General features: G+C 44.3%; 1 protein-coding gene across 6 annotated transcripts in view; it reads left to right on the forward strand.

The window, feature by feature from the left end:
* raskol (Ras GTPase-activating protein raskol) overlaps nucleotides 1-23,071 on the forward strand; it is a 103,573-nt gene that overhangs the window by 29,815 nt on the left and 50,687 nt on the right. For 5 of the 6 annotated variants that reach the window (XM_077648261.1, XM_077648262.1, XM_077648263.1 and 2 more), the window contains 7 exons: nucleotides 3,988-4,100; nucleotides 4,893-5,120; nucleotides 7,324-7,637; nucleotides 8,588-8,864; nucleotides 19,663-19,728; nucleotides 19,819-19,915; nucleotides 20,332-20,474. In XM_077648261.1, the coding sequence (XP_077504387.1) occupies nucleotides 3,988-4,100; nucleotides 4,893-5,120; nucleotides 7,324-7,637; nucleotides 8,588-8,864; nucleotides 19,663-19,728; nucleotides 19,819-19,915; nucleotides 20,332-20,474 (1,238 nt within the window). Of the gene's footprint in view, nucleotides 1-373; nucleotides 513-3,987; nucleotides 4,101-4,892; nucleotides 5,121-7,323; nucleotides 7,638-8,587; nucleotides 8,865-19,662; nucleotides 19,729-19,818; nucleotides 19,916-20,331; nucleotides 20,475-23,071 lie in introns of those variants that run through there. The other variant, XM_077648264.1, reaches the window with a different exon arrangement.

The following is a 23,071-nucleotide window of genomic DNA, read 5'->3' on the forward strand; positions in this document are numbered from 1 at the left end:
CATGACCTCCCTCGACCGACGCGCTCGGTCGGTCGCGCTGCGCCGTTTTCTGTTGCTTCTTTCCTCAAACCGAATATAGACGCCGCCGCCTACTCTGCTGACATCCCGTTTTCCGAGCCAACGCACTGCCGTCGGTACTTGAAGAGGCCCCAGTGTGATATAGAAAGAAGGCGGATTTGTGTTTTGTGCGTGTGATTGTTGCAGAAAGGTTTTATCCTCGCTGTAAAGTTTTCAAGAGACCCTGCAAGTCTTTGCTTGCAGCCACTGGGTGGTTTCGTCGCTGCTACCCTCTCATCGCGCCAAGTGGTCTTCATCACGCACGCATTTGGGCTTGTCGCAGCAACGTAGCGTTCCTTCTGACGCACGTAGCGAGGTCTTCGCACCCTAACGGCACTCATCGCGTATCTTCTGCCACTGTTCACAACTGTGCTTTGAAGCGGCTGTTTGCACTTGCTGGACCTGTAGCAACTGTAGAAATCATCGCCATCGTCTTGCGCGCTGTAGATGAATGCGTGAGTGGAAGATCAGCTGTTCTCATTCATTTGGTTCACCGCGTTTACAATAGCATGACGCAGCGAATTAATATCATGGACACTGTAATCGAAGGCTGTTTAGCCACAGCTCAGTTTATTTTTTTTCTTTTTGAGTCGCGCAACTGATTTTGTTGTCAATCCGTTTATTGTTTCATGTTCGCCAGCAAACTTTGCTAGACCTCATAAATATGTCATCCGATTTACACAGCCCTGCTTGTTGCTGTTATTAGTAGTAATATATTTTTGTTAGACTTCAGAACTTAATGGATATCGTCATGTGAAGTGGTGCCTATAAAATATTGGTGTGGGCTTTTGCTTTTGTTGAGAAGTTTTATTCTTGAAAAAGTTTCATATTTATTACTATGTTGCCATAGTACCTTCTTTATTGTTGCGGAAGGAATATCTTAAGGAACTACTGTTAATAAGATGTCCGAAGCTCTGGTTTGCGAATTGTACTGCATTGTTTTATGTGACAGCTTTCGGGATCGTAGCAGGGTTGCATTACACCTTTTCAGGTACTGTTATAGGTTTTTTGTGCAGCTAAAGAATGTCTAGCAGTCAAAGCTAAGCATATGTGCATGCTAGACATTCTTTGGTTGACTATGGTTATCACGATGCTACAAAAATGCTTTGGCAAGCTGCTGCTTTTATAGATATTTAACATGTATAGTTGAGGGTTTGATAAAGACTCAACCAGCAAGAGGGAAGCAGTACAGTAATCAAAATGCAGCAGTTATCTCAAGAGCAAAAAGGAAAACAAATCTGTCATGGCAGTGGTTCAGCAGTCGCAACACAAGAAATGAGCGTCCTTGCTAACATGTGGACAAGGTGCCAGAGTGGATATGTGTGGATTAGCAGTATTGATTATTTGTGTAGAAACTCTAGCAGTGAGGATTCTTCTGTGGTGGCAATGTGTGTGGAGTCACATTTGGTGTGCTGTCTCTTTGCGTGTTGTTCAGGTAGCAAAATTCATGCTGCATTTTCCTTTGCTATGGTGTACTGATTTTGTCTGACTTGGTTGCTGAGATTGCCATATTCAGTGATGTAGGCACTGTGAGAGTTTTATTTTTTGCATGCATAAATTACTGCAAAAGACAACGTGTAATAGTTCAGTTTTCACAGAACTGCCCCTGACAGTACTTACTTTGTTTACCATTGTGAATACATTGATCCGATTACTGCAGAAGACCAGTAGGCAGTCGGAAACCGTATGGAGTGGTTTGGCATATTAATGCGTTCACAGCATCATGGATAACTGGTGGGTCATGTTGTATATTCATGCTGTGCGGACACAAATACTGAATTGTGCAAGGAAGCACTGGGGCAGCTCAGATTTTTCGAATAGCATGCGAAGAACATACATGCCAGGTTGCTGTTGCCATTTATTGGCAGTTTAAAGAAGCTGGCTTTGTCAGTCACTCTCTGGTGGGTCACACTGCACCCAAGAAAATTTAAAGGTTGCTCACAGGGATTAGGGCTCTGAAAAATTGCTGCTGCAGTGGAAATTAATATTCTTTTGAATTGCCCTGTAAGCTTTCAGTTTAAATATGCCATGATTACAGTTTAAGTACAAGTTCACCTTGGGTTTGTCGATCATGCAGTCTTTTAAAGCTGAGAAGTCATTTTATTGAAGTGGTAATGTCTGTCAAAATGCAGTGAAAACATATCCTTTCGGACAAATACAAACTAATGAGGTGATGCTTGCACACATCTCTTTATGCCTTTCTTGTATAGGGGGCACACTAGTGGCAACTTTGGAGCAAAAAAAGGTGGCCTTTATTGGATACTTTGGCCATGTGTGTTTTTTTTTTTTCATTCTGCTCCTGTAACAATAAAGAGGTTTGGTGGCATTAACTGTTATACACAGGAACATTTTACAGCTTCTTTTGTTAAGTGGAATAAATAGAAACAAAAATGAAGCGCACAATTTAATGTGCATTTTCATTTGTTGCTCACAAGCATGGAGACATTTTGTTTTAGCTGTTTTAGGGCCTCCAAACACCTACAGTACTGCTATAGCAGCTAAGGCAACCTGCTACTGAGTATTGTAATGATAGCAAAATGAAAAATATATTTTTGATGAGGCATCTCTACATGCTGAAATTGTATGCTACAAAGCTGTGAAAATGTGTAAACTGTTGCAGTATAGCCATTGTAAAGTATAACCATTATTTTTTGTTTTAACCTATCAGCTTGGTATTGAAGCCACTTTTGATAAATGTAATGTAACCACCCACTTGCCCCTATTCCAGCATTGTTGCCTGCATGTTATTCGATTTGCGCTTGCTAACACTTTGATTGTGCTCACTCATTGGGCCTAAATTCTGAGAACCCCCTTTATTTCTTTTTTACTTTCAATTTTTTACAGCGCTGTTAAAAAGTTACGATAATGGGCAAGTGGATGCCGTCTTCACTGGGTGTATGTTGGGCTGAACGGAGCACAAGACAAGGAGCTAGGGTTCACAATATGTAACCCATAAATCAAGATTTGTTAGTGATCTTATGCTCCATGTTGTGATTGATGTCTTGAAAGACTGAATTAAATAAAGACCAATGCAGTTTACAGAACTTTCCAAAAGTGCAATAGCTGTTGAGATAATCTCGAATCTATTCTCTTCTTTTTCCCCACATGATCCGGAAACTGGGCATTCAGTATTGGAAGTCTCGCCTGCAGTATAATGCGAGGGACTGACAATCTTGTGACAGCACATGTTTGCAGTTGTGCACCTGCGCTATGCCTCATTCAGCTATGATTGCAGCAGACAGGTGCTCTGTCACTTGTGAAGGTTACCGGCACGTTGTCATCTGCCCTTCTTAGCATGACAGCTTTGTCACTAGTACAACACACTGGAAAACACAAGGTAGTGAAATATCACATGTGCATGCTGCCGATATGACAGTGCAGGTAAAGCATCTTTCTACACTGTTGTCACGAGCTCATTACCCTGATGGCGCGACTTCCAGCACCAGAATCGGGTGGTAAAAAGCAAATTGATCAATGAATATCTCAAGATTTATTGCACTTTGGAAAGTTCTGTGAACTGCATTAGTGTCTAATTGGTGCGGTCTTTGAGACTGCTATTGTAACCTAGAGGAAAAGATACCATTACAGGCAAAGTTGGAAAAGCAATGCCTTGCCTCATGATTTGGAGTAACGTTGTCAGGTTCATTTGTGTCGAACGTCACCAGTGTCAAGGCGTGTTGCATTGAATTACGCTTCCAGGACAAAGTAGTGCATGGATCTATTAAGCAGTTAAATATGCAAACCCTCCCCCCCCCCCCCCCCACCCACCCACCTCTCCCTATTTTTTTAATCTGACATTTTTTTTTTTCCCCACTGTTTGCATGAGGCTGTACTCTAAGCTGTGTGAACTCTCTCTCTATTACTGTCGCACATGCCCTTTTCGCTGCTGACTTAGATTCTGTGCCCATACCCATGTGGCTGCTATCGCAGAGGCAGCCCAGGAGCGTGGCAGTGACGAGGTTCGGCAGGGGGGCAGCGCCACCAGCACCCCTGTCCTGGGGGGTCGGGTGCCGGATGCTACTGCCACACCATCACGCATAGTGGTGAGGGACCTTAGTGTTCTCCTGAACTGGCACAAAACTGAGTGCGCACCTTGAGGTTTCGCATCTTGTGCCTAGGCTTGCATTAAATCTGTTGCTCACTGCATGTAATGAATCCTAGTTTTTATTTTCTGCGAAACAAAAATTATTGCTCATGTGTCACCTTTGAGTAACCTCATTCAGCAGCAGTCGCCAAAGAAAATAAAAAAAGGGTGTATTACAAAATTATTGTAACAGTAGTGTGCAATTAAAATTAACCTGGTCGTTGTCATGTTACACAGTTACTGTGAACTTGGATCTTCCCATTCAGCATATGTGTATATGATGTGTAGTATAAGCAGTAGAGGTTTGTGAAAATAGAAATTTTAAAGTACGAATCAAATATGAAGAAAATATTACTTCAAATATTGTTCTTCAAATAATTTGCCCAGATATTGTGATTTTGCCGCAATCGAATTTATGAAAGTCGGCATGGTATTCAATCGCTGGAAAATATTCAGAAATTCTCGAGTATCAATTTCTCTAACTGAATATGAACCGAATATTGAACATATTCGTATCTGAAATTTCAAATATTTGCACACCCCTAATAATCTGCTTTGTTTTTGGCAAACTATATACTCCATATATTTATTGCATCAAGCAGGTTCATCAAGCATTGCAAGTGCTTCAAGGTGTGTTGAGGATTTCTCCAGAACACATTTTAATAGCATGGAATGAAGCACTTCATTTCACTGGGGAGTACTCTTGAAGTAGTCTTAACACTGTCTTTCTCTCGGGCCTCTCATGTTTCAGAGCTTCTTCTCTAAGCGGTCCCTGAAGCAGAACCCTTTGAAGCGCACAAAGAGTGTGAGCAAGCTGGAGCGTGCGCGGCGAGCTGAGGCGCCTCAACCGCGGCTTCGTGGTTCGCGCTCGCACGAGTCACTGTTGCAGTCACCTGGTGGCCCCTGGGGCCTGGAGGGGGCCAGGCTGGGTCCTCTGCATCCAAGCCTCCGAAACCACCCCACACAGGGACAGGCTTGGGTAGGCTTTTCTCTCTTGTTTCCTTAAGCGGGTGCCCATGGTATGTTTCGATAAACTGGACCTTTTACTCTGTCGTATTCATTGCATAGCAGTACCAACAGTACTTAAATGGCAGCTGCATAAGTTTTAGAAATCGATGAGCTTTAAAGGGTTGAGTGTGTGAAACTTGCAGGTAAAACATGCGAAGTTCATTTGGGCTAGCATTTGAAATAGTGACGTAATCGCCTATTCAAATTGTGACAGCCTTCAAGCTTCTCTGCAGCACACAACACTAAGTTGGGGGGACATGATGACGTCATCGAAGGTATCGGTACATTTCCAACACACAAACGCCTGCTTTGAAGGAAAAAAATACAACGCCACCGAAGGAAAAGTCTGCTGGGCATTGTTTGGCAGCTTCCAACAAGGCACGGCATGGTGTGGCTGACGGCAGCAGTAATTTGAAATCACCTTCCATGACGTCACACTGAACTTCCCCGCGCTCCTCCGGTGCTTTGAAGAGAAGCACAAAATTCAATCGTCGATTACGTCATTATTTTAAATGCTAGTGCAAAAACATTTTGCGTGCTTTACCTACAACCTATATAGAATTTAATCCTTGAATATCGCGAATTTCTCAAAAAGTTGTGCAGTTGCCCTTTAAAGGAGAGTGTCTTGGCATTGGTGCTTCTCTGCATAGGTGTCTGTTCTTGTTAGGGTGACAGTGTAAGTATTGTTTTGAAACTTGACAAACTTTGAAAAAGAGATGAAATCTGCAAGTTGATGTGGGCTTATACTGAAAGGTGATGTGTCAAGGAGCAAATCACAGAATGGAGGGAAGGGCCCTCTTTTCGGTCTGTGCTTCATTCCATGGCACACCAGCCTTGAGCAAGGTTTGTCGTCTTCTGAAATTTTATAACTAAAACTGAACCAAATTGCAGTGATTGCTAAATGGCAATGGGCCTCTTCGATTATCCGCCTCTGGCTGCCTGCAGGCTGCCTGCGGGCTGCCAGAGCGCGGAGCCTGTCGCTTGATTTTCTCTGGCTGCTCCGCGCACTTCCGGTGACTGCCCAGAACACATTCGTTTTTCTCTGGTTGGGTGGTTTCGGGCTGCCAGCAGGCAGCCTGACTCGCCAGGACGATTTTGTGCTAGCAGCGCTCGGGCAACTGGTTGACAACGGAGAGGTGGTGTGGTTGCGAAAAGCGCGTGCAGCCATTTTTATATGGACTGGAAGGACCGCGGGTCTTCATGCGGTGTTTTGCGCGATACAGGCGCTTGTTTCGACAAGACCGCGGTGCATATCGTCTGTGTCGCGTGCAATGGCGCCTTTTTCAGTAGTTCTCACTGTTTATCTATGTTTTACGTACGTGTGTGTGATCGCAGCTCATTCGTTTCACCATCTCACAAGCACAAATGCTCACTTCATATTATGATCGCATAGTTCTGATTCACAAAATATTTCGGCTGTTAATTTCATGCGCCCGGCTGATATTGCGATGTGTTCAAGGCCTTTCACGAGAGCGGCCGCAGATTCTAGCTCCGAATACGCGCTCAAACGTGTGCATATATGCATGTGCTGGATGTGTTTGGCGAGGTGTTAGTTGAGCGCAATACAAGAGCATATGGTCTTCCTTGCGTTTTGCGCAATGGAAAGGCAGATATGGTTTGAGAAACGCTTGATTGATTGATCAGTTGGGTGGCTTTTGTGGCTTGTTGGTAGTACATAGCTTCAAGACGCTGTAGTGCAACCAAAGACGAGGACAAAAATGAACAGAAGGAACACGAGCGCAACAGTCTTCTGTTCACATCTGCTTCCAGTACCAGAGGTAGTGTTTCTGAAGCACATTCGGTAGCTCATTCACAGAGGAGATGCAAACCTGCCGAGGTAGAGTTTCTCTGAAAGCCATTTTCTATTTCACTCATGTAGATGTAAAGCTGCCTCAGTGGCTTATTGACTATGACATTCAGCTGCTGAACCCAAGGTCAAGGAATTGAATCCTGGCCATGGTGGGTACATTTTGATGATGCAAAAGCACTCATGTGCAGTGTGATGCCTGTGCTCGGTAAAGAGTCCCAGGGGATTAAAATTGATCCTAAGCCCTGGTCTGCGGCGCCTTTTGTAGCCCATGTTAAGGCTCCTTTTTTATAGTACCACACCACTTGTGTGAGTTTTCTTTTTTTTTGTGTGTGATACAAATTTTTTTATGTTCTCGATTATGCAGGGCCCTGCTCCACGGGGGGCTGGTGAACACTGGTTTGAGTTGGCACCTCGAGATGGCCCCGCCTGTGTGTATGCCTGCCGGTCACGACAGCAGTGCCTGCACTGGTTGGCCCGGTTGCGACAAGCTGCACAGCCACAGCGGGACGCTGTTCGGCGCACCGAGAATGGTCTCCGCCTTTGGGTTCTTGAGGCCAAAGGCTTGGCACCCAAGAAGCGGTACTACTGTGAACTGCGTTTGGATGGCACACTTTATGCACGCACCTCAGCCAAGCTCAAAGCTCAACTCTGCTTCTGGGGGGAGCACTTTGAATTCAGGTAGGTTGTGCTGGCCCATTTACTCTGTGGAGAAATAGACTGAGGGTTCAGTTTCTGTCGCCTGATCTCGTGGATACTGGTTTTCCTTTAATTCCATGTCTCTAGTGTAGTTATGAGGCACAACAAAATAATTCAGACAGTCGCTTTCAGTAAAATGGTGCTTCACTTTGTGGTTGTGTCATCATGTTTGGTATTGGTGTTTATTTTTTCAGTTTGGCAGACTGCTTCGAATGTAGAGAGGCTCAGCCTACTAGTTTGGCAGCAAGGTCCAACTAGTAGGCTCAGTCAATTTTCTGCTTATCTACTCATTGGAACTATGAGGGAAAGAAAATGTGCAGAACATTATTTGCATTTATTCCACAAAGAATTACGTAATTGTTAGTCATTTTACTTAATCCTGACAGAAAAGATTCCCTCAGCTTCATAACAGCAGAGACTCTCATCATACTGGGGCCTTCATTAGAGGCATTTCATTACTTGTGAACTCTATATCTATCATTGGTGGAAACCTTGATCAGGGGGACAGCATGCAGATTGTTTGTTGTTCACATATATGAGCAGGCTCTGCTATCATGAGGTGAGTGCAATGTCATTGTTATATTTTTGCTATCATCAGCTATTGACCGTATTGGCTCACACAGAGTATTATGCTGCTAGCTGTTCATCCGTTTAGTGTGGCTGCCTACATGCAGTGAACGCTGTCTCAGCTTGGTGGCTGAGCCTGTGTCCCTACTTTGTCAGCTGCAGTGGTTGTTGGGCATGGGGATTATGGAGTAAGTGTAAAGCTACTCCCTGATAAGTTAGCAAGCACCAACCTTCCTCTGCACACCTGCCTCAAGCTCAACAGCAGGGCTGAGTGGTTGTTTTGGAGAGCCCTTGTAAGGCATACCTTTATGTGAGTGCTTGTTTGTCCAGCAGAAGGGATGAGTATGTTGTGCATTGCGCTGCAGCCACCTGCCTGCAGTGGGTTCCCTTACGGTGACAGTGTTTCGGGAGGCTGACAGGCGCAAGCGGCGGGACAAGAGCACAGCACTGGGAATGGTGACAGTTCCTCTGGTGCCTGCACGTGCGCACCATGTGACGGAGAAGTGGTACCCTCTGGTGCCTGAGCTGAAGGGGCCACCAACACCAGGGGCCAAAGAGAGCACGCCTCCCTCAGTTCGGCTCAAATGGCGCTACCAGTCACTGGAGGTGCAACCCTTGGCCTCCTACCAGCCTTTTCTTCAGGTACCCTGCTTCTCTTGCGTCTTACTGGGGATTCACCAAACCCTGAAAGGGAGAAAAAAAAGTTCTACTGTAGCTTCTTCTTGTTCTCCTTCTGGCTGTAGTTCGTTTGTGCACCGTGTAAGCAGTTTCACTTTTTAGTCTTAACGCTATAGGCTCAAGTTGTGGATGAGAAACATTTTCTCATCTACAACTTCCACAAATAACATCTACAAATAAAACGAGTTGAATGGCAGCAATGCATTTTATGCATTTTCTCAGAAAATGCATTGCTGTCATTCAACTCGTTTTATTTTTAATTTTTTCTTTGTGGAAATCTTACACTTCATGTTTTGGCCATTGAAGCATTTATATTTTGGTACAAATATTGAATCATTATTGTGCCCCCCCTCCCCCCCTTTTTTTCTCTTTATCTCCCTTCAGTTTTTGTCTGAAACTGAATTAAGAGCACAGTGGAATATGTCAGAGAAACATTGTTTTAAAGCTGCACTGAAGAGAAATCTGAACTCGTCTTTTTACCGCTGGAACTCTACCTACACGTTCTGGGCATTCTTAGAAACTTCGAATTCTTGTCCTGTGTGGCCGATTGCCCTCATTAAATTGGATTAAATGTCCCGGCTCCCGCCTTTTTTTGAACTCAACGCGGTAGGTAGGTGGAGTCAGCCAACACGTGGAGTTCCTTTCAGCCAGTCCAGTGGCGGCTTCGCTTTTGCTTTTATGTTGTTTTTTCGGTTTCTATGAATAAACAGTTTCAGTCACAGACAGTATAGTCGCAAATTAGGCCCACAGAAATAAAAATACACGTGGACTCCTTGATTTACGTATCACTCCGCTGATGGCAGAGTGGCAAGCCGCCACGGGACTGGCCGATGCATTCGTTGACACCTCCTACCTACGCGTTGAGTTAAAAAAAAAGGCGGGAGCCGGGACGTTTAATCTGATTTAATTAGGGCAATCGGCCGCACAAGACCATAATCCGAAGTTTCTAAGAATTCCCGGAACGTGTAGATAAAGTTCCCGTGGTAAAAAGACGAGTTCAAATTCCTCTTTAGTGCGCCTTTAGGGCCCATTCACACTTAAGAGTCGCAGAGGTCGCGCGACCAGCAGTCGCCTGCTACTACACTGCAGCTCGACAACACCGATCTTACTTGTAAGGGCGACCTGCGGGTCACCTTCTCATTCGATTCTCGTTTGAAATGAGAACTCCTGGGAATGACGCCATTTGCCCGCTTTCGAGGGTTTCGTCTGCTTTGGCTGCGTCCCCTGCTCTCGCTCTTGCCCCTCGAAAGTGCTTTGGTCCCTCGATACTAGCAATGTACTGCGACGACCTGAGCGAAGAGGTAGATATAGCGGCAATGTGCACCTCGGTCGTACAAGCGGCCTGCCAGCCAGCCTGGATGCCGGCCGCTAGCATCAGAAAAATGCACTAGTATGTTGTTCGTTCGCGTTCATACCATGCTTTGGGAAAAATTCGAAAATCGAATCAATTTTGAGGGTCGTTGGCCAATACCGAGCTGCTGGATGCAAGCAGATTACAAAGCTCATAGCCGCTTTGCTGCTGCTGCCCAATGAGGTTCGATCGCCTGGCGTCTGCTTTCTCCGCTGCTGAAGGAGTCGCGGAAATCGGGCATATTTTTATATGATCACGAGATGGGGTTCACAATAAAGCTGTGACGAGAGTAGCATCTTGGTTACAGCGCAGGCGGTTGTGAAACGTCCTCAGCTGCGGCATCGATGTGAAACCGGCTAGGCTTAGCGACGACTAGGGCAGCCAAAAAAACAGATCGCTCGTCGTTCGGCGCACCCGTGAGCAGCGTCGATGCCGAAAGCTCGGCTTGCTCGCTGATTGGTTCAGCGGTTTGCGACTCGCAGTCGCGAGGCAGCAAAATCGAGCATCGAGTGACTGGCCCACAACTGTCGTTTTTCGACCAACGCAACTGTTTGCGACTGTCACTTTTCAACCAAAACTGTCGCATGACCTCTGCGACTCTCAAGTTTGAATGGGCCCTTAAGGAATGGGGATGCGGGTCTTGAGATTGGGAAAAAGCACGAGAAAGTCAATTTTTCGAAAATAATTCTCCGTACTAAACATACTTCAGATTGTACCTCCACAAAATATCCATGCTCAAATCAATTCCCAAGTATAGAAAAAATGAATATTTTGATAGTCATGTGGCTGAAAAACGAAGTGCGAGCTTCGAAATGATGTTCCACTTCATGCGATTGCAATTCGGAAACCACTCCCCAACCACCACCATTTTCCTACTGTTTTGAAAGCTCGTTTCGCGCTTTTTTTTCTTTTTTTTTTTTTGAAGCGATAAGCTTCACTACGCGGGTCAGAGCCGAGCTTCGTGTGAGCCGAACTGGTGTGTTATGCGCATGCGCGAAAACGAGTGACGTCACGCGCCGCGCAGGTGGTCGTTCCTCACCGCTGCCGCAGCCGTCGCCGTCGCCGACTCCGTCACCTGACCTTTCGGCGCAGCCGCCCGCTACTGCACATGTGCGTCATGTGCATGTGCAAGGAGGCTATATAATGCGCTTGCCAGAGAATAGGCGTGCGCACTCGACATGGAAGGGAAGGAGAGTGCGGCTGCTGCTAGATTACGCAGAAAAGCTGAGAAACTAAATTCGTCCGATCCAGAAGCGCTCGCTTGGGAGTTGGCTGCACAACAGCGAAAAAATGATAAAGCCAAAGCTAATCGTGCAGCCGAATTGCCTGAACAGCGGGAAATACGCCTTGCTAAACCACGTTGGAAAGAAGCCGAAAAGCGTGTCTTGGCCGCATCTTCAGCCAGCAGCAGCCAAGCGAGTGAGGAAGAGGAAACAAGAGCGTCAGAAGAGGAAAATCCCAAGAAACGCCGTTACAACGACCACGTGGTACGACTTAGTGAAAGTGCGAGTGTGACTAGGGTGTTCCACTCTCAACGTCTTCCTATGTATACAATACCAGCTAAGCTACGAAGCATAACCATGACGTCAAACCAAACATAACTGAAGCTTTTCGCTTGTATATCAAGGCTTAACTAGAGCTAAGCCACTGCCTAATTTTTTTGACACCTTCCAAGGTGGCATAGGAACAGCGCAGCCATTTTCCCTCGACTTGATTTTTTACGACTCATAAGTGCACACATTCCAAGTCTTGTTATCTCCGTTCGTAATTTTACAAATATAGTTGAACCCTGCTATAGTAAACTCAGTTATAATAAAAACTCGGATATAGTGAAGTAAAGCTGCAGTTTCATTGCACCTTCCGTAGACAACTGTACATTTTTTGTTTTCCGGTTATGTTAAAGATTTTTGTCGAAGAAATGGCTATAGTAAAGAGTGTCTGGCCATAGCGATGTACTTCTCGCAGTGTGATGGCATTGCGGCACGCGCGAAGTCTAGGATTGCGAAGCAAATAGATACCGAATGCGCTCTTTGAGGTGGCTTCAGCACCAGAGGAGAAGCCAACTTTGCGAAGACCTTGAGGCCGTGAAGCAAGGTGCGCGGCGCGCACAAAAATGTAAAGCTCGCTATGGGTGTGTGCTCTTGTGCTCGCTGGTGCTCTTGAGATTTTTCAGGCATGAACATGTGGCAAAGCATAGCGGAGCCGCTGTAGCCTTAGACTGGCTCCGTAGCGCTCTTGCGTTAATAGTTTTAGCGTAGCGCGATCTGCGCCCACTACCATGAACTGCATCCGTGGTGAGCAATCTGCTCATTGCTCAGATGGCCCTCAGGAACGTATGCCTGCCACTGTGCAGGCGTAGTTGGGCTCCCATGGAAGCGGATCACGGTAGCAGATTGTGCTGCTCTAAAAGCAGTAATAATGATGTTCTTTTTTTCTTTTACTCATCGATTTTCTTTTCAAACAAACCGTATAAACACGTGTAAGGGCCGCACCCGTGTATGGGCCGCACCCTGTTTTCCAGAAGGAAATATTAGAAAACTAATATCCCTGTATGGGCCGCACCTAAACTTTCCACACTACCCACGCGGCAATAGCCTTTGAAATGCACGCGCCGTGGCATCCGAGATCAGCTCCGGCTGCAAGAAACGGCGCGCTTGATCGCGGAGGCAACGCATGCGCACAGAAGCTTTCAGGTGCCGCCCACGGATGGCGCCAGAGGCCGCGACTCATTATCATTATCGTCAACTTTATCCTCTGTCGCGAGCTCCCACCGGCTTCCGCTATCCATATCGGCATAAGCATCACCAGCGTTTTGTAGCGTCTCAAAGTTGGCTAGAACTTTGGTGTAAGGTCCGCCTGTTATAAAGGAATGAGCCCCAAAATACAATCCAATCCAAAATCCGTGAAAATCCAATCCAATCCAAAATTTGTGGCTCTCAAAGGCTCGGGAGTTGTGGTTCACCATAGTTGTGGCTTTCGCATGCTGCCGCCGAGCGTTGTAGTTTTAGCACGATGGGTAAGCACCTAATAGCTACACGGCTGGGAGTTTGCAGCCGAACACGGCAAGTATGCGACAGGCAGGAAATTTGACGTGGCCGAGAAGTGCGTCCGACGATGGCGGAACCAAAAGGATGCATTGAGAAACTCAAGCTGCAAAAAGCGCACTTTTCGAGGTAAGCCGTGCAAGTTTCCTGAACTGGAAGAGCTGCTCAACGGCTACGCATTGAAAGCGGACGTGTTGCGCGACTTCTTGTGGAATGAGCGTGCACCAGAGCAACCAAAGCACTGTTAGCGTGGCTAGAACTTCTTAGCATAGCACCAGCTCGGAGTCGGAATACACCGCAAGTGGCGATTGAATGTAGAATAAATCTGCTGATTTTCTGATTGGTGTGTTTTACTTTAAAAAGGATTTTTTTTTCTTCGAAAATCGCATGTATGGGCCGCACCCCGAAAATTGGCCCTCAAATCTGGAAAAAACGTGCGGCCCTTACACGCGTTTATACGGTAGTTACTAGGAATGACAAAAGATGGCATGTGGTGGTGCGTCATTTTTTTGCCATATATATAAGTTGCACTGACGAAAATTATTTTGAAAAAGCGCGACTTTTGTAGTGGAAAATATGGTATATATCTGCGCCAAATGTTCACTGCTGTGTGCCAAAAGACACTTTTGGTTGCTCCAAAAGCTTCTCCAAAGGTACTTCGGCCAATCACATCACTGTTTTTCTCTTGTTTGCCTTTAGTTGAAATGAGCATGGCATCAATTTATTCAGGAAGAGCAGAGCTGTGCAGGGGTACTATATTTACTAGCTTTTACGTTAGGCATTAAATTTAAATTACCAACCAAAAACTTTTGCATGTTCTATTTATATATATATATTTTTTACCAATGGACAGTAAACCCTGGATAATTTGAACTTGGTTAATTCGAAATCCTGGATAATTTGAAGAATTTTTGCGGTCGCATAGTTTCTCATGTAAATTTTACTGAATAATTAGAAGCAGCGACTTGCACCAGCTTGGTTAATTCAAGGATCTTTGGTGCTATATAGGAATGTCTGATCCCTATTATGCCTCAAACTGGGGAAGCGACAGCTCCTTGGTGCTGTGAGGCAGCGCACAGAGCGATGCCGATGCTTGACATGCAAAACGCTCAAATCCCAGTATTCCCAGCACAAAAACCATTCCATGGTAATGCTTGCGTAGAAGACATGCTTCACTGCAATGTAACCATGGATGCCAGTAGAAGCGTCGGTGTGTGTGTGTGTCCGGCAGCGTGACCATTCTTGCTATGCACCTGCGACGGGTTGACTGTGTGAAACGGCAGTCTGCGGCATTTCTGAGTGATGTACCGTGGTTAGAGGGTTGGTCACTGCCATCTTTTATTACGGTACAGTCGCATATAAGTCGACCTTCAGAAAAATGACTACCTGAAATTGTGGAGTCTGCCTATATGCAAAGTCGACCTACTTGCGGGAGTCGACAGTTTTGGACGAGCCGTGGGGAGTATGCGTCCCTGTTGGCGGCCACTCCCGGCAGAATTTAATTCATATGCAAATTGGCTTTGCTGAAAATTCGAATTGCATGCTGTTTACCCAGCTCGTTTGCATTGGTGGTCGCTTCCTCCGACGAGTGGTAGGTAGCACAAGAGCAAATTTTCGATAATCTCTGGGGCGTGCACTGCGTGCATCAGGCCGGAATCTAAAACTACAGGCCTACAGGACCATTTGCAGTTTGGTTTGCCATTAATGGGCCGCATTGCCTTTCCAAATTGACTATGTGGGGCATGTGGGGCCCGATACCTACGCATTGCCTTTGTGCTTCGACTGTGTGGGCCATGTGGGGGGTGTGCCATGAAAAAAAAAATGAAGCCTTTCTGAAAAAACATGGGTCCAAATTTTTAGCCAGGGGCTGTATCTGCTATACCTTCTTGCGACAATCGTTACCAGCATCATCAGCAAGTTTCCCCACGTGTGCAACCTGAGCTGGGAGGGAAGCAGCAGTGAGCTGAATGTGCTTGCATGGCTTGAGGGACATGTTGCACAAGCTGCACTCATCTGGCCTGTGGTGGTGGCAGATGCACCATTGAAATATGTTTGGCCAGTGATAGTTGTGAAGCAGTGGTTTCACCCATGCTGTTGCTTCATTTTGTCGTCTGACAAGGCTTTTTTAATTTCAGTGGCCACTCATTTTCTTTTTCCTGACATTTGCTTCCACTGTTAAATTGACAATTGTAGCTTGTGCATCATGTGGAGGCTGTTTCATGTAACTTGAACCAAGGATTTAAAAAAAGCATGCACCCCAGCTTAAAACCAACAACATATTGTTTCTGACTGTGTGGCATTCCTTAGATTATATTTAAAATTCAGCATAATTGGTTAATTAGCTAAGGTTAATTATGTAAAAATTTAATATTCACTTTACAGTTAGTGCAGTTTGTTATGTAGTAGATTGGGGTTAAGAAACAACTGATCTCATTCTTTCTACCATTGTATCTCGTGCACGGTCCTTTTTTCCAGTAAGCTTCTATTAAATGACAGGAAAAAAGGACCATGTAGGAGGTACATTTGTAGAAAAAATCGAATCGGTTGTTTTTTACCCCCTCTATACTTAACGAAACACATTTGGCTCTAAAGTGAAGATTAAAAATTGCGTTACTCATCTTAGTTAATTAGCTAATGAAGCATAATATAAAAAATTATCTAAAAAGTGCCACATGACTGCAAGCAACATGTTGTTAGTTTCACCAAGGTGCGGTTTCCCGCATTTTTAAAATCCTTGGCTCAAGCTATGTGAAACACCCTGTATACCCCTGTATACGGCAGAAATCATGTATGTCTAGTTGCTACTGTCCAGCTGAAACTATGCTTGTGTGGAATGTTGCCAAGGACACCAGTGGCTGCCAGGACACAGTACTGTAGCTACTGCTGACTGTGTGCATGCATTTCTCATAGTTTGGTGCCCTGCACTTGCCAGCCACATGAAACAAGCAGCCAGTACGCATATTTTTTTGGTGTTTGCTGCTTATTAATGTGAAAGCATTATTAGGCTATGTGGGATAAAAGGCTTAGCAAAATGTGGAAGCAAAATGTAAAAGATGTCCAGATCTAAGAGCTACTGTGCCCTTTCCTTTCCTCAAAATACATGCTTTGGTGAGGTTGAGGTGTCCACTGAGATGTTGAGATCTGAGAGTTACTGCACACTTTCCTTTCCTCAAAAGCCCTTCTTTTCCTCAAAATGCATGCTTTGGGGGGGTTGAGGTGTCCACCGAGATGTCAAGATCTGAGAGCTACTCTGCCCTGTCCTTTCAGCCAAAACCTTTCCTTTCCTCAAAACACATGCTTTCCTTTCCTAAAAACATGAGGTTGAGGTGTCCACTGATATGTCAAGATCTGAGAGCTACTGTGCCCTTTCCTTTCTGTGAAAACCTTTCCTTTCCTCAAATCACATGCTTTGGTGGGGTTGAGGTATCCAAGAGATGTCAAGATCTGAGAGCAATGGCACCCTTTCCTTTCCTCAAAAACCTTTCCTTTCCTCAAAACACCTCAAGATCTGAAAGCTACTGCACCCAAAAATGTTTTCTTTCCTCACTCAGAACACATGCTTTCATGGGGTGTTGAGGTGTCCCCTAAGATGTCCCAGATGTCCAGATCAGAGAGCTACTGTGCTCTTTCCTCAAAAACGTTTCTTTTCCTCAAAACACATGCTTTCGCATTCCTCCACATAAGCAGACTTAAGTCCCTTCAGAATTTTTGTACTTCATGGCAGGTTTCATCTTCATGGAAGTGAAACACAGGAGCTGTGAAATTCCCTGACGAGCTATCCAACCAGCAGGTCCTACGTTAACTCTATATAATGCAGGCTCAAAAGGGCACCTTCAAGCTAAATGCTCTCAAGACATTTTCAGGACGTCATGCAACAAGAGCAGGACCTGCCTTTTAGTCTGTGGTAGTGTTTGATTCCTTTTGTTTCGTCTATGACCCATCTTGTTGACGTGCATTCAGACACCATTACAGTGGAGTTGTTAGCAGTGTGCATCATTCAGCTTTCCAAATTTGACTTGCAAGTGCAACTATTATGGCTGCTAGTGTAGCTGCACCTACTTTGTCTTTGTTACTACAAGCCAAGTGAACACACTGTGTTTTCAACATGGCTGCATGGATTTCTTACAAGGTTTATGTGAGCACACATTAGTTGTGGCTGAGAGCATGTCGTGTGGACACATCCACAGTGACAGAGCCATAATGTGTAGCAGTGATAACATTCGTCAATGCTGTCACTGCTGTACACACAATGAAGAAATGCAGCAAACTTCTGGCACAGTTGCAAGAATGTTAACAAGCTTGGCATGAAATTCCAGCTCAGCTGTCCACAGTAGGGGTGTGCCAATGTTCGAAATTTCGAATACGAGTTGAATATGTTTGTTATTCGGTCTGCATTCGCATAAAAAAATAACCACAATATCTGGGAAAATTGTACGAAGGTCAAGTTTAAAGTGTCAGGAAAACAGCACAAATGCATCCTCTTAGCTTTCTTCTCCGTCATTCTAGAGTGAACCGTTCACATTTGGGCGCTGATAGGCTTGGCCTCCATACGAAATTTCGGAAGTGGGCTTTCTCGCATATCACACGTGATGAGACCTACATGGCCTACCACCCACTTCTATTAGTCACATCGCAAAAGCGCGATTTTTTTTTTATCCGTCTGTTATGTGCTACAAATTTTAATGCCCGCACCTATGGCATCTGACCTTCACAACTCAGATTCTAACATGATGTTTACTAGGAAGTGAAAAAACGGACGAGGGACGGAGTCGTGAACGTGTTTTTGAGTCCCCTACTCCGTCCCTTGTCCGTTTTTTGCACTTCCTAGTACACAACATGCATCGCCAACTAGCCCAGCAGCTTGCTCTCCTGATTCTAACATGAGCTGTGCCACGTGGTTTTGGTCAGCTATGGTATGCGGGCAAGCCCACTTGCAGAATTCCGTGTGGGGCTCCAAGATTGGGGTCGAGTAGGCATGCGTAAATAGTGAAATTTCAGTTCAAAGCGAATAGTGATCTTGTTAGAATAGTTTTGAAGCAAAGTTTTGATGTACCGACCGGCGCATCACTGATCAGTTTCTTTTGAGAAGCAGTCTTACCATTCCGATATTGTTGCCCTCAAGTACATCTACGTTATTCTTCCGGCATGCCGAAACTACACGCTCATCATGGGCTTTTCGCTGTTTGTGTGGAGTGAAGTCTCCTTGCAAGGCTTCATCGCATTTTCAAATGTTTGCTTTTTTTTGGTTGGCAAGGCATTGATTAACTCATTCTTTGGATAATTGCTACATTTCCTACTCTACTTTTAGTCCGTATTAATGAGATGTTACTACCCATCGTGTTATCTGTAGTTGCCAGCCATGTGACATACATGGATTTCATTTTTTTACTCATTTTTCATGACCAGTGTACAGGTTGCATACAGTTATGCTGTCTAATCAAATACATTTTTATGCACTCCATTCTTTTTTTTTTTTTTCTGTGATGCTGAGTCAGTCTAGGCCTCTTTATTGGTTACAATAACCATACACTATTTGGAAAAAAAAAGGCATTTTCCTATGCATCTTTTTCTGAAAGTATTATTATACTGAACAGATATTCGATTCAGTATATAAGATATTTTTTTCATAATCGTATATGATTCGTATTCGAAAATTTCAATATTCACATATCCCTAGTGCACACACTTGAGGTAGGATAAATGCAACCACACTGCCATCATAGTACTGTTGCACTTTGGTGGCAGCCCACAAAACAATGCAAGGCATCCTCGTGGCCAGCTGTCCCTACAGTTGATACCAGATATATTGAAACTGAACTACAGTCGATACCTGATATATTGAAACTGGTTGTATGGAATTAGTATTGTTGATATCGAACATTCGTAGCTTCCTCTCAAAAATACTGTGCAGAAGTATAGCACTGTTGTTGATGTTTATCGAACTCGCATTCACCGGTACATTCTATATATAGTAGCCAACTGAATTTTCACACTTTAATATCTTTTATTGAAGAACTGTCGCACACATATTCACAACCAATATCTGTAGAGCTCAAAAGTTTGATTTTTCAGACAAAAATAGATGCCAGCCATTCTGTGGAGATCGTTTTTCGACTGAAACTTAGTTATTTCGACCTAACATAGACACGTGGGCATCGTTATCGCAACCAACCTGCTCTTTGCTGCCGTATCGAAGTTTGTATGACATGAAACATTGGTCTCGAGATATGCTAGTTTGAGTTAACAGGGGTTTACGGTATTTGGGCCTGTGCAGTTAGACTGGTAGTGCTATAATTTGCCTTGTAACCAAATGTTGTTGTACTTCTGTTTTTCTATGTGCACATTTTCTTTGCTATGATTCACGCAGTACCTGAAGCGTGATTATGGGCCCTTGTGCAGACTTCTGGAGCCTGTACTGGGAGTACGACTTAAGGTAGGTAGCTTCAGTTCCTCCTCCTCCTGTTTTCGTTTGCGAGCAGCATCGTAATATAATATGCTGCATGTTTTCCTGGTTCTGTTACAGGAAGAGATAGCAACTGGCCTGGTGAGCATAATGCACCGAGAGGAGATGGCCCAAGAGTTCCTTACTCAACTTGTCATGGCTGATCTTCAAGACATAGGTGAGTCATGTTTGCCTTTTTTTTTAGTGACTGTCTAGCCTTACTGCCCAATGGTTCTGAATAGTATAATACCTCATAAAGTGCAACTGGCTGTCAACACTTTTTACATGTTTACTGTTGTGTTTTTTTTTTTGCTGTCACAATGTGTGTTAATGTTAATGGAGAGGAGTTGTGTTTCTCTAATGAACACATACAAATATAAGTTCTGTGTTATCTTTAGGCATGGTTGCTTTACTGTAAGGACAGACTGACAGAATAAAGTAATTGGCAGAGGTTTTTTTTTATTATTATATTCACAGTTGCATATGGATGTAATAGTAGTGGCTGCGCAGTGGTCAGTTTTCTTGAGCACCACTAGCTCAAAATTGCATCGTTGTGTGCATTGTGCTCACTGTGTGTCTTGTGCCTTTGCATAGGAGACCAGCACCTTACATTTCGGGGCAACTCTTTAGCAACGAAGGCAACGGAAGCATATCTGAAGCTTCTTGGGGATGGGTACCTACAGGAAACCCTTGGGCCCTTTATAAGAGATGTTCTGGCATCGAATTTGGACTGTGAGGTAAGGGCGAGTTTCAGGCTCATTTGAGTGGCAGGTGTCGGAAGGCCAAAGTGAATTCAAAATAGATTAAATTTTTTATAAATGTGGCTGTGTCTCAGTGGGTGGGACACGCCATCATGTTGACATCCAACAGATTGAGAACTTGCTCAATTAAGGCTGAGCTCAAATATAAGGGAGTTCTTTTGAAGGTGTAAGTAGGGTGAAGGCTTACACTCCCTTTGCTGAACACATGATTACTGCTTCCTACATGCTTAGTTGTTTTCTAGGTGTCGTTTTTCATGTGTAGCTGCATGATATGGAGGAGTAGTAAAAAGGGTAGAAACATCAAACTTTTGTATTCCAGCATGGTTGCTTGCTGGGCTAGTTGGTTCATTGTAACTAACTTACGTAGCTGTGCAAATAAAAAAAGGAAGGGACAATGACAGAGACAGAGTGAATACGGTTTATGGGGGCTTAATGTCCCAAAGCAACTCGGGCTATGAGGGACACTGTAGCGAAGGACTCCAAAAATTTGGACCACCTGGGGTTCTTAAAGGAGCCCTGAAATGGTTTTGATGGCCATATTCTAGTGCAACAGGTTCATAGAGGTGATCTTTGTGGGTATCCGAGTCAAATTTGAAAGCTCTGCGTGCAGCCTATAATTTTTTAAAATTGCTGTTCACAGTACCTCGCAACCGATTAGGGCAATACACCTCACCGCACGTCCCCTACCCTGATGACGTCAGTGGGCAGAAGTGCCAGCCGCCAAGTTCGCCCCGCCTGCCCACTGACGTCGTTGGGGAAAGGGACGCGTGGTGAGGCGTGTCGCCCTAATCATTTGCGAGGTACTGTGAGTAGCAATATTTAAGCGTATTTCTAAGTTATTGGCTGCACACAGAGCTTTCAAATTTGACTTGGATACCCACGAAGACCACCTCTATGGATCTGTTGCACTAGAATATGCCCATCGAAATCATTTCGGAGACCCTTTAACGTGCACTCACATCACACAGTACACGGGCCTCTAGAATTTCACCTCCATCAAAATTTGACCACCGCGTCTAGGATCGAACCCGTGTCTTTCGGGCCAACAGCCGAGCACCATAACCACTTAGTCACCGTGATGGTAGACGGAGTGAATAGAATGCTGACTTCCAGCTGTTTATTCTGCCGAAGATGCCACGCCTATGTACAAATACAAAGTGCCAGCAGGAAAGGGAAAGAAAGAACAAAGAAAAAAAGTAAAACTAACAGCATGAATGGTACAGGGTGATAGCACCAAGGTCCTAATCACCAACCGATTCAAAACATAAGCTCTTTATTGGTCAGCGCATTGCAATGCAAAAAGGTCTGCTTTTGACAGCTCCGACAGAGTTTTTTACTACAAAATATGTGAGGTGTAAAAAAAAATGCAAAATGCATGAAAATTATAGCAATAGAATGTGCTTTTTGAAGACATTTATTTCAGCACAAAATGCTTGGTGTGAATAATGCGAAAAAAGTAGGCAAACACACAAAAAAGTTGAAAATTAATAAAAATATTGTATTGACAAGGTATCCGCCGTTTTCATTTTCGTTTTCAAACTCTGCACTATGAAGCAGTGTTTCACTATTGACAATTATATACTGCTTGCTGTTGGTATTCAAAGAACAGTGAAAACAAATTCGAGTTATATTCTCAATTTGATTCCGCATATAATGTGGTGAAATGCTTTCTGAAGCAGATGATTTGAGGAAAAAACTTGCGTTACATTTGTGCAAATACGTTAAAATTGCTTTCGACCAGTACCAGTATTGTGGCTCATCCCATAGAAGAGTGTGGGCACGTTTCTGTCAGAACCATGGTCTGGAATGGTCTTCCGGAACACATCGTCAATATTCGTGATCCAGCTTCTTTTAGGACTGAAATAACAGCCATTTTTTCTAATTACTGACGCGTCAATAACTATTGTATAATGATGTTCTTACTGTTTAATGAGTACTAACAGTCAATCAGCATTATATAATCGTGTCATTCATGCTCCTGTTATTACCCCTATTATGTAATCCCCCCCTCACACAATACTCCATGCTTGGAGCCTGTGAGGCAACGTGAATAAATAAATAAATAAATAAACCATAGCACTTGACACGCCAGCTTGCTTGAAAGGATGGGTAAGCAAGCATGTCAAGGCATCAGCACAACTTCATTCATTACAAGATTCTACATTTCAAGAGAATTTGGACGAATACAGTAATCAAATTTCAATCACTCCATCATTCCTACTGCTGTCCGCAAACCTGATATCAAATAAAGAGAATGCAGCTGCTAGCACATTTCTGTGAAGAATGCTGAAATCTGCTATTTCTTGTGGAATCGTGCAGGAGAAGCTCGGGGCCTTACTAGTTACTTTAAGTAATTGCAAAGTTCATCCAGTGAATGTAGCACATTCCCACAGCAAAATTTTTGCCCATGTTTCATTATTTTGTGTGGTCCTCAGTTACCGTATTTACACGATTGTAAGTCGACACCCCTGAATCACATTTCCAAAAAATAAAAAACTTCAAGGTTTAAGCTTGGCCTTGAGTAATTGAACGCGATAGCATTATCCAGTGGCCTCCGCTTATCGCCAGCCGCT

The sequence above is a fragment of the Amblyomma americanum genome, chromosome 1 (genome assembly GCF_052857255.1).
Source record: "Amblyomma americanum isolate KBUSLIRL-KWMA chromosome 1, ASM5285725v1, whole genome shotgun sequence".
Lineage (NCBI taxonomy): Eukaryota > Metazoa > Arthropoda > Arachnida > Ixodida > Ixodidae > Amblyomma > Amblyomma americanum.